A 22,292-nucleotide genomic window follows, 5' to 3' on the forward strand; every position below is an offset into this window, starting at 1 on the left:
CGCCCGCCTCCCGGGGGCGTGTCCCCACCGCCTCCCGCCCCGCCCCTCCGCCGCAGCCCCGCCCCTCCGCGCCGGCCCCGCCCCGGCCCCGCCCCGCCGCCGGCCGGGCGCTCGCCGCCGGCCGCGCTATAAGAAGCGGCGCGGGCGGCGGGGCCGCAGCGGGCGCGGCGGGGGAACGAGATGAGCAGCGCCGGCGCCGCTGCAAGATGCTGGATGGACACGTCCTGCTGGGATGGCTCTCCTCCTGCGCGCTCCTAGGGCTGCTCGCCTGCGCCCCGCGGCCCTCCGCCGCCTACTTCGGGTAGGTGCCCAGCGCGGGCGCGCCCGCACCCCCGCTCCTCCTTTTTATTTGGTTTTAGTGTTTGGGGTTTTTTTTTTCTTTTTTTTTGGTTTTTTGTTTTGCACCTTGTCCGTCCCGCCCGAGGTAGGGATGCGGCTGCGCTCCTGCCGGCAGCCTCCTTCCCTCGGTGGGTGCGGGCATCCCCTCCCGCCGGCGCTGACAGCTGCCCCGGGAGAGGGGTACGGGGAGGGACAGCCCTGTGCCCGCGTCTCTTCCCCCGTCCCGCCGCTCGGAGCCGGGAGACCCTAAACTGCCGGGCTCCCCGGGAGCCGCAGGTTGCTGCCTGCCAGGGGCTGCCGTGCTTTTTTTTTTTCCCGGAGGCCGCAGGCAGAAAGTGTTGAGGACGAGGGGAGCGTTTCGTTCTGCCCTTCCCCGACGGGGTGGGCGGCGGTGGTCCGCACGGAGGGGACCCGTAGCGGGGTGGCCGGGGAGCTGGGCTCCAGGTGCGTGCTGTAACCTCCACCAGCATGGGACAGCCCCGAAAAAACTTTTTTTGGGGTTTTTTTCCCCAGTTTAAGCGCATGCTTCAGCACCGGGTGCTGGCAAGCGGGTCCCGACATCACCCTGGCGGCGTTGTTATTTTTTTTGTTGGGGGGGGGGTGTGTATGTCGCACGCTGCTGTCGCCAGCCTGCGACGGTGCAAAGCTTATTCCCGAAAGAGGTGAGGGTTCCCCTCCGGGCTGAGCGCGGAGAGGTGCGGAGGGGCGCGGAGCCGCCGCATCCCGCGACGCTCACCTGTGCGCGGTGCAAGGGCGCGGCCGGCAGGGGGCGCTACCGGCCCGGCCCGTGCCCGCTCCGCGCCCCGCAGGTGGATCCCGCTCCCTCCCATCGCCTCCCCCATTATTCCCATTATTCCCATTATCATCCGCCCTCCTGGGGCGGGGGGCTGAGCTGGAGGAGCCAAATAAAACGCGCTCACCCCCTCTTTTTAAAGCCCCCCCGCAGCCGTATCGCGAGGCTTTGGCCCGCAGCGAAGGGGTCCCGCTGGCTTTCCATCTGCGCAGCCCCCTCGCTTTGCTTTTTGGGGTGTCGATGTAGCTGCTTCTTGTCTTCCCCCCCAAGACTTGTCCCAAAATGGGGTCGGTTTGCGAGGGGTGTGGGATGCGAGCACCTGATTTCAGTGCAAGTTTACTCAAGAGCGATGGTTCTTGCTTCTTTTTGGGATGTCGTGTTGTGACCGCTGGTAGGAGCCACTGGACCGGCCCTGGAGAATGTTTTAGCAGACTTGAGGTTTTCCCCCCCTCTTTCCAGTAAAACAAATCCTGGTGTTGAGGCTTGTCCATTGCTTGTGGTCTGGCAAAGTTTTCCAAACAGTGCTACTTACATCTTCTGTTTCCAACTCAAGAACTATTTAACTTCCTGCTGCTGGGGCTGGTTTTCTGAGGAAACAGCCTGTCCCATGTGTGTAGGTTTTTAGGAAAAGCCCTCTTCTCCCCCAGCAGCACGCAGAGGGCCGTACCGAGCCCGTTAGCTCATGTGTCTGCCGAAGACCACCGGCACTGTGCAGTTGTACAGTGCCTCAGGGACTGACAGGGCTTGTAAGAAGCTTGGCTGTAACTCTCCCGTTAATCCATGCGGTGCTGGTATCTGCTGTAGTGCAGCAGGTAACTCATTCCAGTCGCTTGCTTCTGGGATTTCTCTTCTGGCCTTGCGTGGCGGGTGTAGATTTTAATTTAGGTGTGAACACGTTGAGCCAAGGGAAGTGTGCTGCTAGGTCTGTCCTGACCACTTTGGGTTATTCTCTCTGTCTCAGTACGGCTGCTGTTTCTGATTTGAGACTCCCTCTCTGGCAATAAGGAGGGGAGAGGAGATGCTGCCAGATGTGCACCCAGCCAGATGTGCACTCCAAGTGCTCCGGGGCTGCTGGGATGTGCAGTGAAGTTTGCTTATGCAAAGCATCCTGCTCTCTGGTTAGAGCCACAGCGAAGGAGCAGCATCTGCTGCTAATCTCCTCTTTGTTCTTCCAAGAGGCCTAAACCAGAGATTGCACTTGCTGAGCTGATGGGGACACGGGGGAATAGTCAGTGCTGAGGTCCAGGGTCCCTGCTAATCCCCAGTGATATGTGATCTAACAAGTGTGTGTGGAAGAGGTGAGCTCTCCTTGCTGTGGGCTTCTGTATATTGATAAGGAAAGAAAACTTACCTGGTAAAAGCTGTACGTTCCTGCAGAGCTCTTGGTGCCTCTGCAAATGCCCTGTGAAGGCTGGTATTAGCCCTTCTTGCTATGCCTAGAAAGGCAGCCACATGCATGGAGGAGCTCCTCTAGGTGCGGAAGCATGTCTGTTTATTCTAATATAAATCTTTCCTAAAGACCTGGATGCATCACCCTTTGCTCAGGAGCTGAGCTGAAATGCCAAAGGAGGCTTAGTTAATGCAACACCCTTTCTAGGCAGGGGAAGGGATGCTCCTTTCCAGTTCAAGGCATCATCAAAGCCACCATGCCACCTTTTGGTGGCTTGCTAGACCCTCTGCTCTGGGTGCTAACATCCCTGTCGGAGGAGGTGGTGGGGCACAGAGCGCAGCAGGTGGCTGTGTTAAACAGATGTCATGCTGTAGCTGCAGCTTAGCTGCTCCGTTCTGCAGTCTGGTGGGGGATAGGGACAGCTGTGTGGATGATCCCTGCCCCCCTGCCATCCCCAATGTCTTATTTCAGGGAAAGAATTCACTGTCTCCAAATGTGTGGCCTGGCGGGGAATTAGTGGATGGGGACAGAAATCGGGCATGGTTACACGATAACAAGATTGTGTCAGCATGTAGTTATGTCTGTGTCTGTCCCACAGGGGCAGCTAGCGAGCAGGAGGGGATGCTGGGGTGGGAAGGCCATGGCTGGAGGCTGCTGCTTCCCTGTATGGCTGGCTCTGGTGTTCTTAGAGGGATGCACAAGCAGCCGAAAATGATAAATGCCCTCTGGAAGTAGAGCTTGGTGTAGTGAAAGAAAGCGTTGGTGCAGATGAGGCCCTTGCTGCTGCCTTGCTCCATCCCCAAGCTGCCTGGTTAGGAGATGTGCTGAAGGTAATGGTTCATTCTCCAGGGTGAAGGGAGGGACAGGCTTGTCCCTTGCCTAGGGTTATGCTGGCAGCCTCAGTGCTGCTCCCTGGGTGTTGCTGACCTCCTCCCTGGTGCAGGAGGGAAGCAGGTGCCAGCTTGACCTGGAGCTGGTACACAGCAAAGGCAGGACCCGAAGTGATGCTGATGTGTAGCAGTGAGCAGAGCTGAGTCCCTAGAGGCACCGGCTCGGGAGGGGTTTGCTAGCCCTAATTACTGGAAAGCAGCTGAAAGAGGCTGGCTTCAGGGCTGTGGTGATGCTACAGCTCCTAAGCCTTGTCTGGTATGAGACTTCTTGGCGCTAGAGAGGAGAAAGCATGCCTGCAAAACTGAGCAGGACCTGATGGCTTGTGGTAGGTTGAGAGTTGCCCGTCAGGATGCCTGATGATGATGATGGGTGCATTTTAGGGTAGGAATACGTAGGGGAGACTGTTACTGGCTGAGTCTAGACCAGAGGGGGAAAGCATTGCCTTGAGATAAGTGTCAGCTGAGACTGGCTTCTTGAGATGCACTGGCTGTTCTAAAAGTGAGCCTGCTTTTACATTCAGCCATCTCCTCTGCAGCTGGGCTGTCTGAAAACTAATTTGCACCGTATTACAACTGGCTGATGGGGGTAGTTTGGAGCAGCCCTGGACTGCCGGGATCCCTGAGAAAGCATTGCATTTCACTTTTCCTCCCTGCTCTGCTCTTCTTGTGTCTTACAAGCTTCGGGTGTGGGTACCTCCCCTCCCTCCCTCCCTTTCCTCTCTCAAATGTGGCTAGGGGGTGGTGGAAATGCCATAGCAGCATCTGGGAATTATGTTGGGTCTTGCACTGCTGGGCTTTGGAAGTGGCAGATGACAAGATTAGCCATGCTGGGGTGACAGGCAGGCTGATTAACTTCAGTCCTGCTGTGCCCTGGTGCTAGCGGGAATGCAAACCGGCCCGTAGGAGCTTGCTGCTTTCCTGAGCTGCACGATCTGTGGATCTGAGGTTGCAAGCTGTCCAGGCCGTAAATCAAAACCCTTCTATTTCTTTCTAGGTGTTCTGATTTATAGTCTGATTCAGTTCTGATGCACCCCTTCCTTTTTTTGCTTGCTGGAAGAAGCGTTGGTTTCTGCAGGTTGGGATTTGCTCTGCTTTCCTCCAGCCGCAGAAGGAGCCAAGCAGCTCTGCCCCCTCTGCAAACACTTGTCAAGACAGTAGTAATGTTACAAGTGGCTCATGCTTACATAGTGTTTATATTGACAGATTGCAATGTTCTTCTTAAATGTAACTGATCTGTACACTGCACGCAGGCAACAGGAACCCTTAAATGCTCGCGTGGGGGAGAGGGAGGGAGGGGAAGCATAGCTTGCCCTAATTTACCAACACATTGCTAGCGAGAGCAGGTTCCTTGCTGCACGGTGGGGTTTTTTTCGTGTGGGAAGTGCAATATATTTTTGTTCCCATTGGCAGGTGCAGCATAGGTACCCCGCTATGCTTTAAGTGCTGCTGGGGTAGAAACCCTGCGATTCGGGGTGTGATTTTGCTAAAATTGCTTAGAAAAGGTCTGAATACTGGACTTGAAGGGCTACTCAGGGGTTGTGACCACCCTGATGGGGTGGGATCTTAAGGGGGCTGCGAGTTAGCATGAGTTGCTGAACTCTGTCGCTACAAGCGTGTGGCATCAGCTTGAATGTCATCTCCAATAAAAGCAAGCTCACTGGTGCTGGCAGGCTTTGCTGCCTGTTTTTTCCAGCCTGCAGGATACGCTAGGTGCTAACATGGCTGTTGCATATCAAGAATTTCTGTACCTGTCACTTGATGGTAGTGTGGGGCCACAGGCTCGTGTTTGCAGCTTCGGCCAAAGGCGTGTGAACTCCTCGGGAAGCTGTTGCGTAGCCAGGCCGCAGTGTGTTGGCTTTCCAGACGCGCCGGTTGTCTCTGGCGTGTGTGAGATGGAGCAGCTGGTTCTCAGCACAACTCAAAAAAACAAAACCTGGACTCGGGTGGTGAGGGAGGAATGCGGCACGCAGGCAAACACAGCTGGAGTGTAAGGAGGCAGCTCCTGGGGCTGGGAGGACGGCTTTGCCATCCCACCCTGTGGTGTTCTGCTTTTTCTAGATGGTGATGCTGGTTTTTAAGGTGCTAGATTTCTGGTTTTCCTTGGAATAGGAAGGGTGTGCCTGGCTGTTTTTTTTTTTTCCCCTGCTTCTTTTGAGCTGGGTGTATTGTCACGTAGAGACTGATCTGTCTGAGTCCTGACTGGCTTCTCTCCCAAAGTTGGCCTCTCTGGGTCAATTCAAAGCAGTGTTTAATCTCTGTTCCTTTGCGAAGGGGAACCCCATGCCTAGAAGAAGCATTTGCTTTGTAGATGCTTGAAGGTGGTACTGGATTTGATGAAGTGCCATAAGGGTGGTGACAAACCCAGGAGCATTTGGAATGATAACTGTGCGTGCGGATAAGGTCTACCAGACCTGCATCTTCAGCCCTGGGGACCAGGATCTGTTCCGAATCAGGCTGGGAAGTACCTGAAAGCTCCTTCCACCTGCAATGTACTTAGAGGATGGAGCAAAATTTTATTCAGGCAGGGGTCAGTATGTCTTAGACTTATGTACTGGATTGACCATGTTGCTTGAGACTTGGGAACCACTACCTTGTGCCTCAGTTTCCCTTACATGGAAAGACACTGGGGCTATTTCTGTCTGACCTCAACTTAATGGTGAGTGTTGTATGCAGCCTCTGTGTCCAAATATTGCATGGTTTTTTGCAGAGGTCACCAGTGCTACAGATGACTCCCTAGGGGAAGAAGATGGCTTGTTAGGAGAATATTGAGTGTATACTTGGCAAAGCAGGAGGCCAGTGACTTTATTTAGTGTGACTGGTGATGCAGAACTAGAGACCAGGAATCTATAGGACTCTGGTCTCCTGGTGAAAGGCCTGGTCAATGATTAACTTGCTTTCTGGAAGCTGCTAACAACAATAAAAGGGAGTCCAGCCCTACAACCCCAACACAAAAAGCCCATGAGTGTTTAATAATTAAAGGCCTTGTGCTTTATCGCAGGGTAATGAGAATCGCCTTAAGGCTTATTCAGGGGTAGGTAATTGAATTAGGTTGTGGGATTGGGAAGGGGGAGGGTTGAGTTGGAAGGTCTGGAAGACTGCATGGAGAAGCCAAGGTGATGCTTCTTAGTTTGAATCTTTCTGACTGGACTGGGTTTTGTCAGTCTTTGCTGCTTTCTTCAATTTTCTGTCTGCTCAATCCACTGTGCTGGCAGACTTGGTGTAATTGCCTCCTGGAGAAGATGTTCCTGTCCCAGAGATACTCCATTCCATTCCCTTCATCTAGGGAGATGCTAACAGTTTTTATATTCCTGGTGTTTTCCTTGGTGAAATGTTGATATTTAAAGGCTCCTTGGTTTTTTTTGGAAGAGCCAAGCCAGAAGACACTGCTGAACTATGCTATCTGTATTCATGGAGGAGTCTGACTAGCCAGAGGAGGTACTGAACCAGTGAGCATCATGAGTGTTTCCACTGCATGAGGCAATTTCTGATGCAGAGCTGACCAGAGCTGCACAGGGGTGGTGGGACCTAGAAAGCTCAGCTCAGAATAGCTGAAGGCTGGACTTCCCTGCCCTGTCTCCCTCTTATGTCCCTGTGCATAGCTGCTTTCTAAGAGGGGCTTGGGTTGGAAGGGGGTTTTGAAGCTTTTTTTTGGAGACTGAGGAGATACTACATTGGAATATCCCTGTGGGGGAGACTGTCTTGACCACGGTCTCAGGGCACCAGAGATGTAAGGACTTCTGCTGCCAGAAGCCTGATATAGATCCTCTGCTTCTGTTTCATGGAGCAATGTGGCACCTTCAGGGCTTGGGTTCTCTGGTCACTTGAGTCCTCTTGAGTACAAATGGGACAACTCATCCTAATGTTTGCTGCCTGAGGCATCTGAGAGGAGAAGGCTCAATGCATTAAAACTGTCTTGATCTGGTGTATGTGAAGGCTCTCTCTATGCCTAACCATGCAGCTACAGCTACCTCCTGGAGAAAGCACTCTTGGGTGGGATGGCACTTGCTTAGTTCCTACTAAAAGCCTATGTTAGACACAAACTTCTTTACCCCAAGTTCCCTGACTGTCCAGGTAGCAACCTGCCAGCTTCCCAGTGCTTCCCTGAGGGTGTGTGTTGAAGCAATCCAAGAAGTCTCATGTACCTGGCTTTCCAGACTGCAAACATGCTGAGCCTCTGGCTTCCCTCCATAATGAAGCAGCCTTTCTCTGTGCAGCCAAAAAAAACTCTCTAGTGGCTTGTAGCATGTTAATGCAATTGGTTTCTCAATCTGAGCAGCCCTCAAGCAGAGGGCCTGTTGCTTGCACTGTCAAATGCTGATGGGAGGCTACTGCTCCTCCTGCAGAATGTGGCTGCAGGAGAGACTGGTGCTGCAGGTCCTGGACCAGCACACGGTCTGGCTGCAGACAGGACAGGTAGGGTATGTTTTCCTAACTTACTGGACCCAGAGCTGGGCAGCCAGCTCAGGTCAAGTTGAGGAGGATCTAGAAGTTACTATGATGCTGGGTGGAAAGTGTTAACCCTTTAGAAGCTGTTTTTTTTTATGTTTAGTCTCCAGTTTTTCCTCTTCCCCTGTTTTTAACTGCTTTTTAAGGTTCCCTCAGATTGTGGCTGTAAGTGCTAATGAGTCTTATCTCTTGAGATACTGTCATAAAATACATTTATGAAGTTTATCAGCTCGGTAAGCTTTACATTTTATTGTAATGCATGTTTGCACTGTGCTAAGTGGAACAGGGAGTATTTTTACTACATGGATAAACATAGCAGTTACAGGATTTGCTTTAGCTGATAGAAAAATCTATTCTGACTTTTTTCCTTAGTTGTTGCGGAGAACTCTATTTCAAATGGGTCAAGCAGCTCCTGCATGTGCTATGTGGTCTTCCAGTCTGCCTGTGACCTTAAATCATTCTTCTATAAGGTGTGGGGAGTATTTTGTTAATTCAGTTGCTGAAGGATTTCTTTTGGGGGAAGGGGAAATGACAGGTTAAAAAAACTTGAACTCTTCCTTTGGAAAGAACACAGGGCAAAACAGCTCTTCTATACATCCACTGTAGAACATGCAAACTCAACAGTACCTGACATTAATGCTGAGTCTGTGCTGGCTTGGGAGGTAGCATGGAGCGTGCAGTTCATGTTGATGGGATGTCAGGCTGTATGGGAGTTGGCATGAGTTTTATGAGCAGATTCATTTGGCCTAGCTCGTTAAAATAGCATTAATTGGATAGCCAGATGCTTATGGAGTTTGGGGAAAAAGTAGCTTGCTCTGACTTCTGCATTTGCCATGCACTAGATGGACAAGTTTCACAATTGTAGCAAAAGTTTCCTTTCTTGGAAAAACTGCTCTGAGTCTTCCAGAGACTGAAGTAGCATAACTGGCCATTTACTGTGCATAGTAGGAGGTAGCTGCTTGTGCTGTGGAGCAACATGTGATTTCCCCTAGATGTGAATGAAGTACTGAGATGCCCATAGGAATATCTGAGCTTTGCTTAAAAAAAACAAACAAACCTGTCAAATGGTCCTGTCTAAGGCAATCCTGGGAGGAATGGGCAGAAGTTTAGCCCAGAGTCTTGGTCTGCTGTTGGGAAACCTCTCAAACCAAACTCTAGAGCAGCCTCCCAAAGCAAGTAGGGTCAAGCAACTGTTGCTTTCAAGGCCAAGTCCTTTTGGAAGAGGTCAGCTGATGAGCAAAAGAATTAGCTTCCATTGCTTCTTGGATTACTTAATTTTTTCCTCTATCTTTAGGGTCAAGCAAAATTAACAGTTTACTTTGAGATAGACAAGGGTGTGTCTTGAGTCTGACCCCTGGGTGATGCCTTAATGTGTAACATGCGGGTAGGTGAGACAGGCTGCCAAGATGAATTACTTTGATGCACAGAGCCCATGGCTTGACACTGAGTTTCTTGCTTCTGTATCTTAAGTACCTCTTAACTTCTTCCCAAAAGGAACTGGTCATGATTTGGCTCCAAAAACATCAGCGCTGCCAGGTGAGCATCTACTGAGGTGGGCTCACCTGTGTCTTCAAGAATACCTGTTCTAACTTCCAGTCAGAGCAAGTTATTACCCTTTAAATTCCACCTCCACCAAGTGCCTTATTTATGTTCCCTGCTGTCATCAATCAGCTGTATGTGACAGCTTCCCCAGCTCTGCATGTGGGAGTGTGCTGTGTGTTGCTACAGCGTGCCCAGGAGTGCGCTGGTGCTAGCTGACCCCTCCGTAGGCTTGGCTGGAGGGGCCGTTGGTGGGGGGCTGCAGGATCACCGAGTGCTCATGTTACAGAGGAGTGCCCATCTGCTGAGCTCTGGCATGTACAGCCTGGCAGGTTGCTCTCATGACTTGCTGTAATCTTTGTAGACTTCCCCACCTGATTGCTTAAAAGAAACTGCAGAGAGGTATTGCTATGCCCCAGTCCTCATGATCTGCCTGCGGCTAATTCCCAGCGTAGATCTTGCTGTGTGAACCCCTGCTGAGTTGGGTGCGTTGACTGGCTTTCACTGTTACGGTGAGCTCAGACCTTTAAATATCCTCATTGTAATGTCTTCTCTGCAGGTTGTTTTAAAGATTGGTGATCTCATGCTTGGTATCGCAATGAAACAAAGCCACGCAGTCCTGGGGGTCGTAACTGCGCTTCTGTTAGAGATCGCGATAGAACATTGTAGGTGAAGCTAGTTCTGCTGTGAAGCTGGTTCTGCATGTTGCAGAGGACCTCTTGTGAGGCTTTCCAGCTCCATCTTTTAGGATTACTGTTAGTAAACACCTTGCGCTCTGAAGTTGCCAAGGTGAAGTGTTCCATCTTCTGGGTGTTCAGATAGCTTCAGGCATAGCCAAGGAGCACTGAGCTTATAGGGGCTTCATTTTACCCTGGTGACCAGTACAATGTCTCACTTTGAATCAGTGCTAAGACCTCTGGTAGCTGACTGCTGGTAGGGTGTGTTTTTTGGTGGGGATCTACCCTGCTTGGCCTTAACACCAAAGCTCCTCACTCTGCCTGTGGGAAGGGTAGGTGTCTTGCCTGCAGGAGGTCTGCCAGACTGTTTCCCAGATGGCTTGCTTGCCCCAAATCTTGCTTTGACTTCAGTGTCTCCGATTCCCATAGGAAACCAGTCAGTCCTGTCTCCTATGGGTGCAGACCCTCTTCTAAGGCAGTGCCTTTCAGCACTGGGGAGTGTGGGTGAGGGCACATCAGACAAACCACTGCAAAATACTTGGGCAAGCAAAGAAAATGTGCTTCCACTTGAGTTTAGCATAGGAAGGCCACTGTGTTTTGGTGTTTCTCAGCTTTTTACATCCTGCTGCTCTCTAGCCTCAAGCACCAATATCCCAACCCACCCAGGTCTGAGGAGGCCTGGATACTTCCTTCAGTAGTCTCAAAGGAGACTTCTAGTGTCCCCCCTCAGGTATTGGGAGCATCTGTACCCCACTGACCCGGGGCATGTCAGAGCACTATGTGCCCCTGCCTCTTGCAGCAGCACTGCTTGTAGAGCTGAGCTTCTCCATTGTCTAGAACCAGCTTTGGTCTTGCTCAGGTGTGAGTTACGATGTGAATGAATGAGCTATGACATCAGAGTGTCTGGGAGCCAAGTTCAGCTCAGGGTGGGGAATTCACCTGGGAGCCAGGGCAGCTGGAGGGACTGGATACCTGGGGAACAGCTGAGTGATGGCACTTCGGATGAGGATCCGACTTGGGCAAAACTTTTCGGGCCGGCTCCATTGGTGTTGGCTGTGGTGACCTCTCCCAGTGCAATCAATGACTTCAGTGGAGCTTGCCCAGCTCAGGGACACAGAGTTCAGCTTATTGCTCTGCTGCAAGCCCTGCTGGGCTACAGCTGTCCAGGGCTGCCCATCTCCTCCGACAAGAAACCCTATCCTGAAGCCCAAACCCCTCTGGGGACAGTTCACCAGAACTGATACTTTATTTAAAAGAAGTGACTTGTTTTGCTTAATCTTGACAAAATTCTTTTCTAGCCCTAATCCTTTTCCAGTGTAAGGTGAGATCTTGAAATACCTGGCAAACTTGTAGCATAGCTCTCTTTGTGCATCTCTGGGCCTCTCTGTAATCAAAGGTGAGGGGGGGTAGGGATGTTTTCAGCCCCTGCCAAAGATAAATCTCCTGCTGGGAGCTAGCAGGGAGCTATTTCCCAGTCTGTGGTTAGCAAGTTGATCTGACAGGCCAGAGGTGAAACAGCCACTTGAGCTGAATTACAGGGTCTAACCAAAGATCCAACACTTCCTTTGGCTCATTAGCACGGCTGTGTTGCATCCCTGGTGACTATTTCTATCTTCTGGCTTGTCCCATGTTGACTCTGGAAATCCAGAGGCTTAGCATGAGTTTGAAGAGAGGACTGAAGCTGAAGAGCTGCTCTTGGGAGAGTGTGAACTGGACTAAACAAGGCTTTGAGCAGTCCCTGCGGTCAGTGTTACAAGCCATAATCTCCATGCTGGTTTTTGTAGCTGATGAAGATGTGTTTATAGGCAGAGATCTGTCTCTGCAAGGTGCAGGACAGATGCTGGGCCAAAGAGGTGGCATTTGGAAGGGAGTGGGACCAGACGTAATTCTGCATTTGTCTCCTGAGCTTGCAGAGGGATCAACAGCCATGCAGAAACAAATACCACTTGATGTAGTGGAGATGCCTTAAAACTAACTGCAGTTTGTCTCTGGGGAGCTTGTGGTCCCAGTCTTCTTCAGTGCATGGACTGGGTTCCCTGTGGGCTGTCCCAGAGACTGCTTTGTGGGAGGTACGAGGGTAAGAGAAGGGCATCCTCCCTCAGCACTGCATCCCTTGAGGCACTTGCTTGGGCTGCTGCAAGGCTCATGGAAAATCTGAGAGCTGGAGCTGGCACTGGGAAGGGGGAGGTGAGCTTGATGGCTTGGCCTTCTCTGACTCATTGGAGTTTGGGACTGCACCAGGCTTGATGACCCTGTTACATGGTGACACTGGCCGTATTTTTACCATATCCCCTAGCAGCTGGCTGGGGTTGGATGCTCTCCCTTGCAGACCATGCTGTAGGCAAGGGTGGGGGGCACCTCGTGGTGTGGAGGTGGGTGGTTACCCCATCTGCTCCCAGAGGCTGACTGCTCCAGCATCGAGTGTGGTATGAGGCTGAGCTGCTCTCAGCGATGCTGTGCTTTAGTTGCTGTTGGACAGGGTCAGAGGCAGGGGCAGTTGGGTAGCCTTGTCCAAACAGATGCTCTTGCCTGCTCGCATGAGGCTGTTTACTCTGTTACCAGAGCTCTTTGGAGCACTCCTTTCAAGTGCTTTCAATTGAAGTGGCTCTAGAGCTGGTGTCTGATCTGTCTGGATGTGTTCAGAGGCCTGGGGTAAGTTTTACCTGATTGCTCCATGGGGGTGAAGGGAGCAGAGAGATTGCCAGGCACCTGCATGGCTTTGGGCACATCTGTTAACCTCAGGGTACTTCAGCTTGTAGAACAGGGCTGTTCTCAGGGGGAGCAGGCTGTGAGCTGAGTTGGGGACTTGGTGTGCATCCCTTGGCTGCTCTTACCCCAAGGGCTGTTGGACTATGGACCGTATCTGAAAGTGTCTTCTATAGGTGCCTGATGAAGCAGAGCCCTCTGATTGGGTTGGAGTTACTGCTCCTGTTGCAGCAATAAAGGGAGTTCAAAGACAAATGTATGGGGGAATCTACTGATGGCTTAGTGAGCTCTGAAATGCTAATAAGCAGGAAACACCTAGCATCAGCCTGCAAGATCTGACTGCAAAACAAGCTGTGTGGTTGAGACTTCATTTTAGGGGTGCAGTGTTGCACCCCCTGTCCTTTTCCAGAGCCTTGCTGGGAGATGCACGACTGGATTTTCAGTGCAGCTGCTGCCCTTGCATAAAGCACCAGCCACGCATTGCTCTTGCTACTGTCAGCTGCCTGAGCGCCTCTGTTTATGTATCTAAATCTTGAAGGCTGGAGAAGGAAGAAATCTGACCAGTGCAATGGAAACCTTCAATTCCCTGCGGTCCCAGGAGGAGAAGAGTAGCTTCAGGCTGGAGCTAGGAATGAACTTCGTTTGTACGCTGCCTCGCCTCTCCAGGAGGATCAGCCAGGAAAAATATCAACAGTTCCATTAAAAAGTCTGCTGGTTTGCTAAAGTAGTGGAATAAACATACCTGTAGGCATAACGGCCTGAACCGCACAGGAAACATTAACTAGAACGAACACACGCAGACTTACTCCCTCTCCCCCTGTATATCTACCAGATAAAAAACACTGTGCGTCCATGGTAATGTGTAAATCAAACAGCAGCTGGGGGGATTATTCTTAGCTGGGGAAGAACTGGCTTGGATCAGAGGGCCTTGGTGCTTTCCTAGAAAGGCAAAACCTGTGCTGAGCCTGCTCTGTGCTGCTGCCTTGTTTGGGGGGGGGACCTGCAGTAGAAACTGGGGCAGGATGGGGTTTGGGGTGGTTGTTAGCCCTCTCTGATTTCTATTGTCCCTTCTTAGCTTCCCTTTCCCTATTTCTGTGGGAACTGTGTGGGGCTGAACTGCTTTTGCTCTAACCAGTTGAGTCCAGTTGAAAAGCTGGGGTGGAAGCCAGTGGGAAGTGGGTAACACCCTGGGAGCTTGCAGAAGAGTGGGGTGGGTGTGATAGCACGAAACGGGGAAACCAAACACCCCCAGCCGTTAGTGTATGGTGGAGATGGTCCCTTCAGTCCTCCACTGAGCCCACAATACATCTCCTGACATCTCTGGGACAGGGGGAGTGGAGACCTTCAAACTTGCATTACGTATTTCAGTGAGAGGATGTGAGCTTCAAGCATGGCTTGAATGAGAGATGCTGCCAGCACTTTTTGGACCAGCAACCTGGGCCCTCAGCTGCCCATAAAAACAGCTTCCCCCTTGGCCATACCCAGCATATATGGTATGCACAGAAAATACATGTGGAAAATGCCTTCGGTTGCAACCAGATGGCACCTGTCAAGCACAAGTAGACATTTCTATTAGTGCTCTTATTTGAGTGTCTTGGACCACTCCCAGCCTTTGGATAGCAAAATAGCCCTGCTGTAGCTGTCCTCCCAGAGCAGCCCCAGAGGCAGATTGATGTGATTATTGTATGCTAGAGACAGTCCCTGGGCTCCCAGGCCTCATCTGCGCAGCCACTTAGCGCAACCAATCTGAACTGACTTTTAAAATGGATTAGTTCAATTACTCTTAACTAGCTCTGGTGGAAACACACTCCTTGGGGATTAAAGATCCTTAATTCACTTTAACATACTTGATTTCAATGCAAATCAGGCTAAACTGAATTAAGGGCACTTTAGAGCCTTGTGCAGAGGCACTCCTTCAAAACTGATGCGGTTTAACCACCCCACTTTGCATTCCTGTGCTCAATTCATTCCAGTTAGCGTTGCTGAAGTGTCCCCTTACAGATGACTAATATAGGCAGCCTCTCAGATATTAAGCTGCAAGCACATTACCTAGGCTAATGTGTGAACCAGCTCCTGTGAAGAGCTCCTGCATCTGTTGATTCAGTGCTTGAAATTGCCCAGCTGGAGTGTTTTTAGAGGTGTTTGCTCTCTTTTGTGTTTTTCACTCTATTTTTTTTTCCACATCTTGCTTTTTTTTAATTCTTCAAACCAAGCTCTTTGCTTTTTCACTTAAAAATGCAGGGCAGTGAGTCACACACCAGTTTTTCTCTGCTGTCCTTAACTCACTGGATAAAACGGGAGTACTTCACCAACAGTGCACTCATCCTCTTAGCTCAGTAATTTAACTCTCCAGTTGAAGAGGACCTGTGGTTGTGAAAGAGATTGGCGTGTTTCCCTGAAGCTTGAGTGAAAAACAGTCATTACATGTGATGCCCTGGGCAACTGGGCAGGATAATTCTTGCTTTGGAGAGAGTTGGGTGGGACAGGGGTTTTCTTCTGTGTTCTAAGTGTCAGATGATGTGTGTCTTGGGGAGAAGAGGGGAATCCTGCCAGCACCAAGTGAGGGGAAGATCCCTGAGCAGGGGGTAAAAATTATCACAACATCTTTTTTTTTTTTTCTTCATACTGACCTTGAATGTTTTGGCTCTGCTTTCTGAAGGGGAGAGGAGGTAGCACTGACCCCTCTGCAGATGAGGCTCTGCATCCCCTTGCCTGTATCCCTGCAGTCCATTAACTGATTTAATACCATCCTGATCCCTTGGGCTTCACCTGAGACCCCTGTTTTGCTGCTCTGGGACCAAATTTAATCCCTGCTGAATGGCTGCCAGCAGACTGGGGAGGGGATGGCTATTTGGCACAGCTTCGCCATCTTTCACAGGGACGGTGGCCAAGGAAAGGAAGGGTTAAACCTGATGACTGAAATGAGTGCCGACATCGCTCTTGGTACTGCTTCTTCAGCCTGCCAGAGCGAAGGTTTATTTTGCTAATAGCCCTGTGTAACTTCACTCTCCCCCTGCCTTGCGTCTCTGCCTGCTTATGATATTTCAGCTCCTCTTAGTTTAGCATCATTTAAGAAATAGGTGAGCAGTTTGGGTGGTTACAGGAGCAGCTGGCAGCTATATGAGCTTTTTTTTGGGGGGGACCGGGAACAAACTTTCAGTTTCTTTAGCTTGGGTTTTTTGTGGCTCTCAAAGTCCCCTGGTGCCCCGCAGGCTGCGGAGAAGGGAACAGGCATTGCACGCAAGCACGATGCAGATGCTGCTGCCCTGCTGCGCCGGGGCTGTGAAGCCGCTCTGTGCTGCGATGCTGCAGCTCTGAAATCCCTCAAAGGACCCACTGTGCCGCTGTGCAACGTCTGCATCTCGCTTACGGCCATGGGGATGGTGGAGGAGAGGCATGGCCAAAGCTGCCGGCAGTCCCTTCCTAACCAGGTGTTCAGAGATGTTCAGGGTCTGTTGGGTTTTATTTTGGGGAGCAGAGGTGGAAGGACACAGCAGCCTGCCACAGCTGGATTATAAATTGGGTCTGGAAAGGCCCCTATTAAGTATCTGAACAATCCCTGGCAGGCATTTTCCCGTGCCAAGCTTTCAAATGATCAATGAAAGATACTCTGCTGTGAGCCTGGCCACTTTCACCAGTGCTTCACTTCCTAGCAATAAAGGTTTTCCTCTAACAGGTGATGGAAACTTCTCTGGCTGAACCAGAAGCTGATTTCATCTTATTTTCTCACCACCAAGGAACTCCTCCTTCTCTCCCTGTAGCAGCTTGTGCATGGCTGAAGAACATCTCCCATGTTGCTCTTCAGTTCCTGGCCTCCTTCAGGCTTGGTCATGAGGTGGGCACAAACAATGACAACATGGATGTTTGCTGATGTAGTTATGCATTAAATCTGGTTTCTCTGGCTAAGTTCCTGGCACAGTAATGTAAATTGGTGGCTGGGTTTTGGGAGGTTTTTTCCTCTTATTCTTGCTTAAAGAATATCCTCAAAAAGGAATACTCAGAGTATTCTCTACCAGTATGGGGGAGAAAAAAACAGTCCTATAAACTTATTATATCATTAGGTTTTTAATTACCTGAGCCAAGACCTCTGTCTGGCTAGGTTTTGGTGGCAAGCCCTAGTGAGTTTAGCACCACGAGGTGTTGGTGTTTCCTCCTCTAAGACATGAGGCCATTAACCTTATCTTTAGCATCTCTTAAGACTTTCTGGGGGCTATTGCTCTGGGCGGTACTGAAAACAATGAGGACTGAGCACACCGCTTTTTGTATAAGCAGCCAACTTGTAACTTCACTCCTGAGAAAACACAAGGTCTCGCTGAAAGGTGGTGTTTCACCTAGGTACGAATTTTTATTTGGGGTTGATGCTGTCTTTCAACCTCATGATCTATGAAGAGGTACATTAATGCATCCTGCCAAACTGTGCCATCTGCAAAACCTCCTCCTCTCCTAGGGATGTCTGGACAAGCCTGGGGGACCTTTCCAGAATAGCTCTTTGAAGGCCTCTCTGAGGCCGTGCTTGTATGAAGTAGGCTTTTCAGTAGAAGACAACAAATAGGGTTGCAGGTGCTGGGAGAAAAGGTACCCCAATAGAGAAGAGGCCAGCTCCCTGGAGGAATTGCCATCCCTCTGTGCAGCAAGTTGGAGGTGAGAATCTGCTTTAGCTAATTATTCTCCTGCCTCTATCTTGGGGGTGTCACCCTTACGCAAAGGTTGTGGCCAAAAGACCTCAGACTTCAGTGACTGAAGGCAGCTGGCATTTGATTGAGTTTGTAACCATCACCTAAAAGAGGGAGGCTAATGAGCTGCCTTTGTGAAGTGGGAGTTGCTCACATCAAAGAGCAACCCAGAGTGTGGCTTTCCATGCCTTGTGGCTTCCTAGAGTGGTGAGAGGGAGCTCCAGGGCTACTCTTGTAAGTAGTCAGGAGTCCTGGTAAACCTAAATGCGAGACCTGCAGAGACCTGTGAGCTGCATTTTAGACCCAAATGAAATGATTCTGCTTGAGGTGTGACTTCTTCCATTGTGCACTGCTATGACCATTGGGCAGAACAGTAAAGGACCTGCTGGAGTGGCCCTTAAAATGGGTTTTCAGTAGGTGGAAGATACCTGGCAACGTCTGAACTGAATTCTGCCTCCTGTGTGCGTTCAGTCTGAGGGAATGCTGGCCTGTGGCATTCATGGGGTCTGTGGGGTTTCCTTGCTTTGTTTTCAGGCTGTGTTAACTGACCCCTTCTTTCTACTCCTGCAACTTGTCCATAGGGTTGAAAAGTATCTGCTGTAGAAGATCTGCCCAACTTCCATCTACAAAAATGAACTAAGCGTTGTCAAAATTGAGAGTAATGGATCAAGCGAGATATTGGTGTAAGGGTTTTATGGCTTTTTGTGATTTCAGGTTGGTAAGCACAAGCCTCAGAAGTTGAATTCTTGCTGTGTAATCAAGTGGTGACTAGGAGGAGGGCTGGGCGGAGGAGCTGAACAGAACTAAATCTGGAGTAGGATCTAGGCTGCTGCCAAGTCCTGTCCCTGTGGCTGTGAGGACTGGTTTACAGGATACCCAAAGGAGAGATTTCTTTGCAGACTAAGCTCTTGTCCAGAGATGAGGCCAACATCATCTCTGGTACTTATAAATGTACCTTTAATAGAAAGATGGTGTTCTCTTAAAATCACTGAAAACTCTTAAAAATCAATAAAAATCCCTGTTGTGGGATTTTTATACATCCTGCTTAATGGGTTCAGACTGGAACATTTCTTGATCTCTTGCTGCCCTGTTTTCAGCAGCCTCTGGACACCCTGTGGGCCATTGCATTTAGATGCCAGTATACTTTGGTAAGGATTTGTCCTTTTTAATGGTTTCTTTCCTCACTTTTTAAAGCTGCTCTAATTCCATATTGCCCTAATTGTGATATGCAAATTTCAAAAGGAAAATCGCAGCCAATGTATTTTAAGATCCTTATGGGCAAGCAGCCCCCTGCTTAATGTGATAAATTTGGACAGCTTTTCTCATTAAGGAAAATAAAAAGCCTTCCAAATCAAGAAAATTATGTAAGCAAATCTGAGTGTGCTCTAAAATTAAACCTGCCTCGCAAGCTCTGGGGCCTTCAGTGTGAAACCAATGAAGATTTTGGGGAGGCTGTAAAGCCTTGCCTGAGGGACGTCCAGTGGTGTCCTGAAATTTTCTCCCTCTGATCCACTCACCCATTTGTTGTGTCCAAATGTGTAGGAAGATAAAACTGTCAGGGACCATCCTTGCCCAGGACCAGCTCCCCATCATCCTAAATGAGCCACAATGGGTATTGAGCCCAGAAACTTCACAGAAGCAATGGAGAACTTGTCCCCTGTCCTCATGCAACTCCTGCCAGGCATCGTCCAACTCAAAGGCATGACTCCGTAGTACAGCTGTAGCTCAGTGTGGCTTGGCAGTGGTGGAGCGAAGCGATCTCATCATCTGTGACCAAAGATGTCTGGTGTGAGCTTTCCAACCCTGGAGTTTGCAAGCTGTGCTACGTGCACTCTGCAAATAATAGTTATTCTAGGATGAAGATGGCAAACTGAGTTAGAAAGGCTTTTCCTTGTCGTCTTGCCATAAACCCCTGTCTTCCTCACTCCATGTGCATTGTGAGGAATGCTCTTTTCTTGCTGCTGTGCCTTCATCCTCCTTGCTGTTGTATTACCTAAACTCTTCTCCACTTTGCAGTCACATAAAGCATGTTTTTCTGTGGTACATGGCCAAAGCTGCTTTGGAGACCTTCGTTCCCATGCTGCAAGCTGTGCTTGGGAAAGGTCAGCATTATCCTCCAGAGATTTGAGTGTCTCCATGAGGTTTTCCCCATGGGGACTCTGGTGCCAAACTCCCTTCCACTTTGGGGTGGGAGAAGGGAAGACCCTTGTCTCTGCATGCGGTTGCTAGCACAGTATCTCCAGCCACAGTGGGAGTTAATTGACCTCCTTCTTAGGATTTGTGCTGAGACAGCTTTGGCCTGTTGATAGGTTGGGGTGATCTTAAGGGGTTCATGGCACTTCTCCTGGCTGAAGCCAGAGATGAACACCTGGAAAAGTCTTAGCAGGGAGCACCTCTCACATTATGCTCTTAGTTCTCGTTATGCCCAATAGATCTGTCAACTCAGCTGCGTAAGGTATTTCCATCTGGGGAAAAATCTCCCCTAATTTTGTTTTAATCTTTTATTTGCAGACTGATGACGGGTTTCTAGCAAACACACAAAGCATTTGTTAGCGTTGCTATCCCTTCCCTTTGCCTGAGTCGTTCTTTCTTTCTTGGCCCTTGGTCCTCCTGAGCCCTTGCAGCCAGGAGACGCTGAAATCACAAATGTGCAAAATACAAGATGGATAAACCTCTTAATCTCACGGATACTTCAATGTAAATGTTTTCTGAGGCCCTCCTTCAAGAAGGATTAGCCGGTAACAGCATCTGAAAGGTAGCCTCGCTTCAACTTGCACTGCTGCTCAAGATGCTAAACGTGTGTGAAAGCTTCAGCAAAAGGCCTGAGATGCCATCCCTGTTCTCTAAGGCTCCGGGGAGCATCTGTGTCCTCTGGGGCTTTGGACATTAGTCTTGGAGCTCTGCCTGCCTGTATTAGCCATTGTGATAGCGTTGCCTAGAGCGCCCAAATGTGACATGTATCAACTGGCATTTTGGCTGCACTAAGTGTAAGATTTTTCCAGTGTAGGTTTATATCTGTTTTTTTTTCCTCTCAAGTGTGTGCATATTACTGTTATGATTTATTTTCAGGCTGTAACTTTGGTTTTATCACTTGAAATACTTTGGAAACTTGGAGGGCTTTTTTAATTAGTTGCAAGCCCTCTCTAACTTGGAGGAAAATTCCAGTGTGAAGAATGCTTTTGATTCACAAAGAAATTATGTTACAGAGCTCTGGTAGAAGGGTTTCCTCTCATCTCTGTGTTGTTTGGGCCTTACTTTCCTCCCTGAAGCTGCCATTTGCTTTGATAAAGCTGACTTTGCTTCTTGACACCTCCAGAATAGATCAGAGTTTGTTATTGAAATGTCAAGACTATCAACATAGATATCCTTCAGCAGAAAGCTGGGTGGGAAATCATGAGCCTAGGAAACTAGTCTTGAGTACTTGCTTAAACTTTGACACAAGGTGGAAGAAATGAATACAAACAGTGTTTTTGATGATAAGTAATAGCAATAGTTGTGTGCTGGGATGGGTTATTCTTGCTCCCTTCTGTCCTGAGACCTGCTAGTCAGCCTGTAACAACAAAAAAAGTGAATGTCTCCCAACTGTTCCTTTGCTATAAAATAACATGTCTTTCCTTGATTTTAGTTTCAGTTTTGCTTATTGCTCCAGCTGCGTATGCAAGTTATATGCTGTTGAGGCACTTTCAACCACTGCTATTTTGGGGCTGGAGAGGGGTAAACTAGAGGGATTCCTTTCTCCACCACCGAGAAAACAAATGTCACTCTGGGGATTGTGGTGGAGAGAAAGCTGGCAAAGCAAGTGAGATCCTGCCACTCTTGTTCCTGCGGTTCAGCCTGCAGAATTGCAAGTGTAACCCACGCCTGCAGGGTTTCAAGGAAGTGAGGTGTGAGACTTGTGGGTTAGTGTCCCTTGGGGATGCAGGTCAGGGGATGCTGGATGCCTACGTAACCTCAGGGAGGGCTGGAGGGAGCCGGGGAGGTCGGTGGAAGGCTTGGCAGAAGGCATGTGCTCTTTGCAGGGATGAGAGACCAGGGCTGGGGGTGGGACAGTTTTCTTGACACAGGGCCAACTGGAAAGTCTCAAGCACAGACGAAGAAAGGGGATGGGGAATGTGATACCAGCTACCAGGGAAGGACGTAAAACCTGAGAGGAGGACGTAGCCAAGTTTTGTCTCAGTGCTCTCGGGTTTCAGCTGCTGCTTCAGCAATGCTGTTGTGCAGTGATTTGCTTAAAGCGCTGGGAATTCTAGTTCAGTTTGTACAAGAAGCCAAAGAGATATCTCATCTTGGTGTATGTATCTGTTTAAACTTCCTTGAATCTCCTAATTATTTCCCTTCAACTTGCATTCATACACTTCCTTTCAAATATGCTTTGCCACAGGATTCAAGGGAAGACATAACTCATGCTAAATTGGAGTGCAAGCAGGGTGCAGTTGGTGGTTCAGCCAGCTTTTAACTTCTTTTGCCCTGACTTTTGTCTTCTGCGTGTTATCTAGTATTGACTGGGCAGCTCTGGTCCTGCTTACCCCCTATGGTGAGAAAACCTGCTGAGGAGACTTATTCATAGGCAAGTGGTTTCTTTTCTTGGAAACATAAGTCTGTACTCGTGTTCCAGTATCATGATTCATGGTTTTTTGAGATTTTGCTGTATAGCTGAGCACCTTTGTGACACTTGGAAATTAAATTAGATCCTTCTGATTTTATTTTTTTTAGCCTATTGGCTCTAATTCTGATAGGTTCCATGTGGTCGTGCCCTGTACCATCCTGGGGATGATGACTCAGTCTCCAGACCCACTGAAAGAGGTGGGATGTGGGAATTGTAAAGCAAGCCCACGTGCG

At 49.6% G+C, this 22,292-nt stretch overlaps 1 protein-coding gene across 1 annotated transcript in view; it reads left to right on the forward strand.

The window, feature by feature from the left end:
• Window positions 1–204: 204 nt before the first annotated feature.
• WNT9A (Wnt family member 9A) overlaps window positions 205–22,292 on the forward strand; it is a 56,843-nt gene continuing 34,755 nt past the window's right edge. Inside the window, exon 1 of the mRNA XM_050892704.1 lies at window positions 205–301. Within this exon, the coding sequence (XP_050748661.1) occupies window positions 207–301 (95 nt within the window). The 5' untranslated portion in view covers window positions 205–206. The remainder of the gene's footprint in view (window positions 302–22,292) is intronic.

The sequence above is a fragment of the Gymnogyps californianus genome, chromosome 2, assembly GCF_018139145.2.
Source record: "Gymnogyps californianus isolate 813 chromosome 2, ASM1813914v2, whole genome shotgun sequence".
In the NCBI taxonomy this organism is placed as follows: domain Eukaryota; kingdom Metazoa; phylum Chordata; class Aves; order Accipitriformes; family Cathartidae; genus Gymnogyps; species Gymnogyps californianus.